Raw genomic sequence first — 6854 nt, forward strand, 5'->3', positions numbered from 1 at the left:
AAAATAATAAATAATATTGGTTGTTTTATGTTTATTTTATGTATTTATTTGAATGATTAAACCGCTTTATCATGCAGTTCATTTATAACTGTATCAATATCTTTATACCAAAGCCCTCCGAAATAAGGCGTATATTTCGATTTTTTGAATTTATAAAATGGTTCTACTAGTAAATGTAAATGTAAATGCTTAACGCTATAGAATGGCGGAACATGAAAACCTAATCTATACTTTTGGTTTGGGAATTTTTCTGCTACTATTTGATTGGCTACATTTTTCATTTCAATTACTATAAAACGTTTTTTTTACCAAAGAAAAGTAGATTAGATTTATTATTTTTTTTTTTTTTTTTATTTAATTTTTTTTTTTTTTTTTTTTTTAAAAATAAAGATACAATACAAACTGGTAAATCTGATGGTTCGAGTGTTTTGATTGATTCAATATGAATTTTTGGACATACTAATTATTATAATTTTATAAAAAAAAAAGTGGTTGTTAATAACGAAAACATTTGATTATTATATAATAAAAAAAAGTTACCTAAATAATGAACTGTTGCCTTTGGTGTTCTGTCGTTGAACACTTTTATATTATCGTTCTATATAAATTTTTAAAATATTTTTAAAATTTATGCGTTAGTTTTTTTTTTTTTTTTTTTTAAGTGAACCAATTAAAATTTTGATTGGAAGATATTTCTTTGAAAATAAAAAATATAAAAATATCTTTTTCAAAAAATAATTGAATTAAAATAAAACAACCACAAAAAAATTATTGTTATTAACAAATTTTGATTTCTGGGATTGTAAAAAAAGTGCAGTGGTGATAGTGCGATATTATTTATCTTTAACAACACAAAAAAAAAAAAAAAAAAAAAAAAAAGAATAGGAAAAATTTGCTTACTTGAAAAATAATATTTTCCGTTGGATAACAACAAAATGGACATGCACTGCCTTGTTTCTTTTTTGAATTACTGCCGATTATTAATAAAAAATTGAATATAAATGAGCTATAAACTACTGCTTTAATCATACTCATTTTTCCCAAATAATCTACTTCTCTAATGAATTTATAATTATAATGTTATATGTGTGATATGTGATGTTTATTTATTATTTATTATGCGAATGATTTTTAAAATTTAAATTAAGAGTTTTAAAATTTTAAATAAACACACATATAATTAACTTTTGAATTCAAGAATATATATGGGTATCTTAAGTATACCTTTATTTTATTTAATATATATTTAAATTTGTGAGTGTTTGTATGCTGTATATTGTATGTGAGCGTGTGGTGTGGTGTATATGTGTGTTTTATTATTGGTATTAATTCTATGTTTCTATTTAAAGAATGTGTTTTTTTCTTTATCTTTGAGAAAAAAATTGATTTTTAAAATTATAAAAAAAAAAAAAAAAAAATATATTAATTACTGTTGACTATAAAACAATTAGATACTATTTATATATAAATATTAAACACAATAGTGTGTATTATATTTAAATTTTTTGATTTAACAGAAAGAGCAACTCAACACACATTAATATTTTTAAAATTTTAAAAAAAATTTTATTTTTTTTTAATTTTTTTTTTTATTTTCTAAAATTTTTTTTTTTTAAAAATTATTTTTTTATTTTTTTTTTATCTTTTTTTTTGGAATAAACTAAATGAGCAAAAGGATTTTATACTCAATAGCAAAAAATAATATATAAAGAAAAATAAAAAAAAAAAAAAAAAAAACCATCCATGGCTACCTCAATTTCATCGTGGTAAAGTGTTAAATTTATTTTTTACATGTTTACATTTATATTAATATTTAATTTTATTTTTATAATTTTTATAATTCTTTTTTTTTATTTTTATTCTTTTTTTTTTATTTTTAATTTTATTTTGTTTTTCTACAAATATATAAATAAATAAAATCAAAAATATATAAAAAAAAAAAAAAAAAAAATCAAATTTTCAAATATTCATAAACATACAGCGATATAACTTTAAAGATCCTTATAGTTGGAGATCCATCAATTGGTAAATCATCTTTAATATGGAGGATGAGTGTATGTTAAGAATAATTTTAGATATTATAAACAATAACAATAGCAACTAACCCATTTGTTTTTTAAAAATATTAGGAGAATATATTTCCAACATTAGAACAAGCAAATATAAATATGGCAAATTCAGTGGTATATATTTTTATTTTAACTTTAGTTTCGATTGTTTATTTTCTAATATTTTATTTTCCTCAATAATCTTTATAGAAATCAAAGGCAATTCAATTTGGAAGAAAGCAAATATTATTAAAATTCGTAGGTTTCATTTTTATTTATTTATAGCACAGAATTTATATAGAAAGTATATTTATTGTCGAATTTATTCACTAATTATTTAAATAATATTATATATAGCTTGATACAGCTGGTCAAGAAAGATTTAGAACAATTTCAAGATCATTTTATTCAACTACAGATATAATTATTCTTTCATATGATCAAAGTAATCAATCAAGTTTTGATCATTTAACTCAATGGTATACAGAAGTTCAAAGATATGCAAAAAAAGATTGCTACATAGCTTTAGCAAGCACCAAAAAAGAATCAACACAACAAGTTGTAAATCCTAGTACAGCACAGGTATATTATTACACACTTTTTTTTATTATAGTATTTAAGCATTTTTATTAATTGTTTTTATATATATAGAATTTTGCAAATGAAAAGGGTATTTCATTTATAGAGACCAGTGCAGCTTCAGGTGAAGGTGTTGATGAGTTAGTTCAATTGGTTGTAAAAGGAGCAGGTGAAAAGTAAGTTTTTAAACTTTAGATTGGATCTAAATCTATACGATCATAGCAACCATAATATTAATATCATTTCTTTTAAAATAAATAGATTATATTCAGAAGAAAATTGGACAAAATTAAGAGTTAAAGCAAATGAAAATCCAAATTCAAAAGGTACAAGAGGAGGAACTCAATCTGAACCAAGAAAGACAGGTTTTTGTCAAATTTTATAAATGTATTATTGTAGCGATAAATTTTTTTTTTTTTACATCATCTCATTTCATTTTTTTTCTTTTAGTAAATAGTAAATAACATTAATAATAATAATAATAATAATAATAGTAAATAGTAAATAATAATATTTATAAATTTAATAATAGTAATCATTTAGTTTTATTTAATCATTCTCAATATTTATCATCACATCAAAAAAACAACTTTATATTTTTTATAAATCAATAATTTTTTTTTATAAAATTGGCTTATTCAAATTATAATTATTTAAAACCACAAAAAACTTCCACACATTATCAAACCTCAACCTCTTATTTAATATGAAAAAACTAGAACGGTTATTTATTGTTCTTTTAAAAAAAATACAAAGATATTTTTAATCAAAAAAAAAAAAAAAAAATTAAAAAAATAAAAATAAAATTATGTTTGTAATAATAAAATCAATAGAAAGAGTTTTTTTTATCAATTGATTGTCTAGGATCTTATCTTTTTGTTTGAAAAAAAAACCATATCTCTAAATATCTTTATTTAATCTCCATTTTTTTTTTTTTTTAAATTTTTTTTATAATCATAAAATGTGTTTTGCTTTTATGATATTTATTTTTTAAACAGTATGGTCAATAACAGCTTTGGTGATAAAATACAAAATGGTTTTTATTTATTTCATTATTTATTTTAAATCATTAATATTGTTTTTTAAATGATTTATAATATCTTTGGTATTGGTTTCTTTAGGATTATTAGACAACCAAGCTTTTACCTTTGGAATAATTCTAATGATTTCATCTTTAGATAACTCTGGGTTAGCGGCACGAATAAGGGAATATGGGTCAACTTTGGCTTGCTTTACTGGTTTTGGAATATCATAAAATAATTTACCAACTTCAGTGATTGTACCAGAAAGTGTGAGTGAGTCTTTAAAGTCAACTGGTATTAAAACGCTGCATTCTGAAGGTGAGTTTGGTTTATTTGAGGTTTTTGGTTTTCCTTTAGATGGTGAGGTATTAGCTGAATTATCCTGTTTATTGACAAGGTTTTGATAATATTGTTTTAAGTCGGTTTCATTATGAGATTTTAATTTGGTTTTTTCACCTGGTTTGAAATGACTGATTGGATACCAATTTCTAATAGAGTTTGAGTCAGCTGCTTTTGCAAATGGATGGATTGCAATAGTGCAATGTGGAATAACATTTGATGAAGGAATTCCTTGGACTTTAACTGCTAGAGCATTTTCGCTAAAACCAATAGCTTCAATATTAAATTCCCAGGTTGATCCTATTGGATGGGTTATTGAATAGTCATTACTTTCAAAAGTAGTGGAAGTGGTAGTGGTAGTGGAAGTTACAGAAACTGAGTGAGTTGAGGATGAAACATCATTTAAAGTTGTTTGACTTTCAGCTGTTTCTATTGTAGTTGTAGTATTTAAATTAATTTTAGTAAGGACGGCTAATAATTCATTGTCTTCTTCCATATTTCTCCATGATTTTGGATTATATGAACCTAAATTTAAAGTAACATGATGGGCTTTAATTGTCCAATCACTTGGTAAATCGAAAAGAGACACAAGTTTTGAAACTGACTCTTTGTTTAAAACTAAGCCAGTGTAATCAACATGCTTTTTTAAAGTAACATTACTTAAATCTTGAGTATTCTTCTTTACTAAATACTCTACAAGTTTCAATTCATCACTTTCTAAGAGATATTTTGGTGACTCGTTGATATGAATAACTTTATAAGTAATTGATTTGAGGGTGGAAAGGAAGTTTTCAAATAATTCGACATGACCAATTCTATCTTCATAAACAATAACTTCTTTGATTTGATTACTATATACTGAATTGATTAAATTTAAAATAAATCTCTTTTTGAAATCAAATGTAGATTCTCTTTGTACATTTGGAATATTTATTGGTTTTAAACCTTTGTGATGAAAATTTAAATTGGCAGATTTTAAAATTCTATCAATAATATTTGAATATAAGGTTGTTCTACCTGTTAATAAACCTGGTTTTTTTTAAATTTTTATAATTTGAATTATTTTTTTATTTTTAATTTTTTTTCATAAATTAATATAATTTTTTTTTTTTTTTTTTTTAAATTTATCATAAATTGTTACTTACAAACAACATTGTTTTGGTCCTTATAAGAGTTTAAAGCATCGTTTAAGACATTCATATTAAACCAATCTTCAGATGGGCTAGCTGGTACATAAGGTTCATCCAAAGTAATAGTATCTTGAAACCAACCAAAACCATTATTTTCTGAAGGCATTGACTTTATTTTCCCAATAACTTGTGAGGTCCATAAAGCTGGATTTGGCTCTGGTGATTTAAATATGGTTCCATCGAAATCGAATATATATAAAGATTTCATTATTTTTTATAATTGTAACTATTTTTTTATTTGTGGGGATATTTTAGTTTTTAAAAAAAATAAAAAAAAAAGTTTGAAAAATTTTTTTAAATTAAAAAAAAAATTAAAAAAAAAAAAAAAAAAAAAAAAAAAAAAAAATGGTTTTTGTTAAAAATCCTATAAAAAAAAAACAGAATGAAATTATAATATTTTTGGTAATTAAGAATATGCTAATTTTGTTTAAAAACAAAAAAAATGAAATGATTTTTTATATTTTTATAAAAAAATATAATGTTTTAAAAAAATAAAAAAAAAAATAAAATAGTTTTAATTATTTATTATTTATTTTAAAGTGAAGGTTCCTATTAAATCGTGATAGCTTTGATTGGCAAGGAAAACAACTTTTCTTGCCTCGGCTGGACCAACAGTATTAAAAATTGTATTTGGTTCTTTACCTTCACAAACTTTGTAGTTTTTGTAAAATTCTTGAATTTTATTAAGAGTTCCAGGCATTTTCTTTTCGAGATCGTCAAGGTTTTTAATTTTTTCAAAATTGACATTGTTTTTTTGAACTGTGATGACTTTCCAATCAGTTTCACCTTGATCAATAAGTGAAAAAGCACCTAAAACTTTAACCTCAATAATTGAGCCCATAGGAACTGGTGTATCACTGATTTCAATAACATCAATTGGATCGTTATCACCTGGAATTTTAGTGGTTTCATCTGGAGTATTTGGATTCTCCCAAGTTCTAGGAAACATACCATAGTTGTATGGAATTGGACCATGTTTTATATAACGTAATTGACCATTTTTAGTATCTTGTTTAATTGGATTGAGTAATTCCTTTGTTGATACCTCCATTTTTTCAGTGGTACCTTTTGGCATTTCGATAACACAATTGAAATTATCTGATTGTTGATTTGGTCTAAGTGGAATTGAGTGCCATGGTGAAACTTGTTTTCCTGCAGATCCTTTACCTTGATAAAAATAATTAACTCTGAATTCTGGTGTACCTAACACACCATTTGCTTTACCAATAATTGAATAATAGTGTTGTAATAATAATGTTTTTGGTGTTTGGAATAATTGAGTTTTATTTTGTGATAGTCTATTTAAAACATTCATTCTTTTTGTGTAGTTGATGCAAATTAAATGAAAATAAAAAAATGAAAAAAATAAAAAATAAAAAATAAAAAAAAAATTTTAAAAAAAATCAAATAAAAAAAAAAAATCAAAAAATCAAAAAATAATGAATTGTTTATTTATTATTATTTACTAATTTAAATAAATACATTTGTTTATTTATTCAATTTTTTTTTTTTTTTTTTTTTCTTATAAATATTTATATTTTTTTATTTTTTTATATTGTTGTTAATAAATGGATTTTTACTAATTATTATGGAAGTGTATTTTTATTTTTAATATATTGTGCATTATCAAAAAAAAAATACGCATCGTATTGGTCTTTTGAGACCTTGGTGAAAAA

At 22.5% G+C, this 6854-nt stretch overlaps 4 protein-coding genes across 4 annotated transcripts; 1 reads left to right on the forward strand and 3 right to left on the reverse strand.

Moving 5' to 3' along the window:
• Positions 1-56: 56 nt before the first annotated feature.
• On the reverse strand, positions 57-1044 carry DICPUDRAFT_40671 (uncharacterized protein; the record flags this gene model as incomplete). The annotated part of the gene is made up of 4 exons (XM_003292453.1): positions 57-289; positions 400-459; positions 541-598; positions 901-1044. Coding segments are annotated over 4 exons (495 nt in total), but the record flags the coding sequence as incomplete, so codon positions are not given.
• A 699-nt stretch (positions 1045-1743) lies between these two features.
• DICPUDRAFT_89854 (uncharacterized protein) lies at positions 1744-3012 on the forward strand (the record flags this gene model as incomplete). Its single annotated transcript, XM_003292449.1, has 7 exons — positions 1744-1766; positions 1982-2054; positions 2130-2183; positions 2259-2306; positions 2406-2630; positions 2700-2803; positions 2889-3012. 7 exons carry the CDS (start codon positions 1744-1746, stop codon positions 3010-3012), a joined length of 651 nt encoding a protein of 216 aa, XP_003292497.1.
• A 671-nt stretch (positions 3013-3683) lies between these two features.
• DICPUDRAFT_157215 (uncharacterized protein) lies at positions 3684-5386 on the reverse strand (the record flags this gene model as incomplete). The annotated part of the gene is made up of 2 exons (XM_003292454.1): positions 3684-5017; positions 5134-5386. 2 exons carry the CDS (start codon positions 5384-5386, stop codon positions 3684-3686), a joined length of 1587 nt encoding a protein of 528 aa, XP_003292502.1.
• Positions 5387-5806: 420 nt separating this feature from the next.
• On the reverse strand, positions 5807-6361 carry DICPUDRAFT_8867 (uncharacterized protein; the record flags this gene model as incomplete). The annotated part of the gene is made up of 1 exon (XM_003292455.1): positions 5807-6361. A coding segment is annotated over one exon (555 nt), but the record flags the coding sequence as incomplete, so codon positions are not given.
• Positions 6362-6854: the final 493 nt, after the last annotated feature.

The sequence above is a fragment of the Dictyostelium purpureum genome (assembly GCF_000190715.1).
Source record: "Dictyostelium purpureum unplaced genomic scaffold DICPUscaffold_347, whole genome shotgun sequence".
NCBI classification, from domain to species: Eukaryota; Evosea; class Eumycetozoa; order Dictyosteliales; family Dictyosteliaceae; genus Dictyostelium; species Dictyostelium purpureum.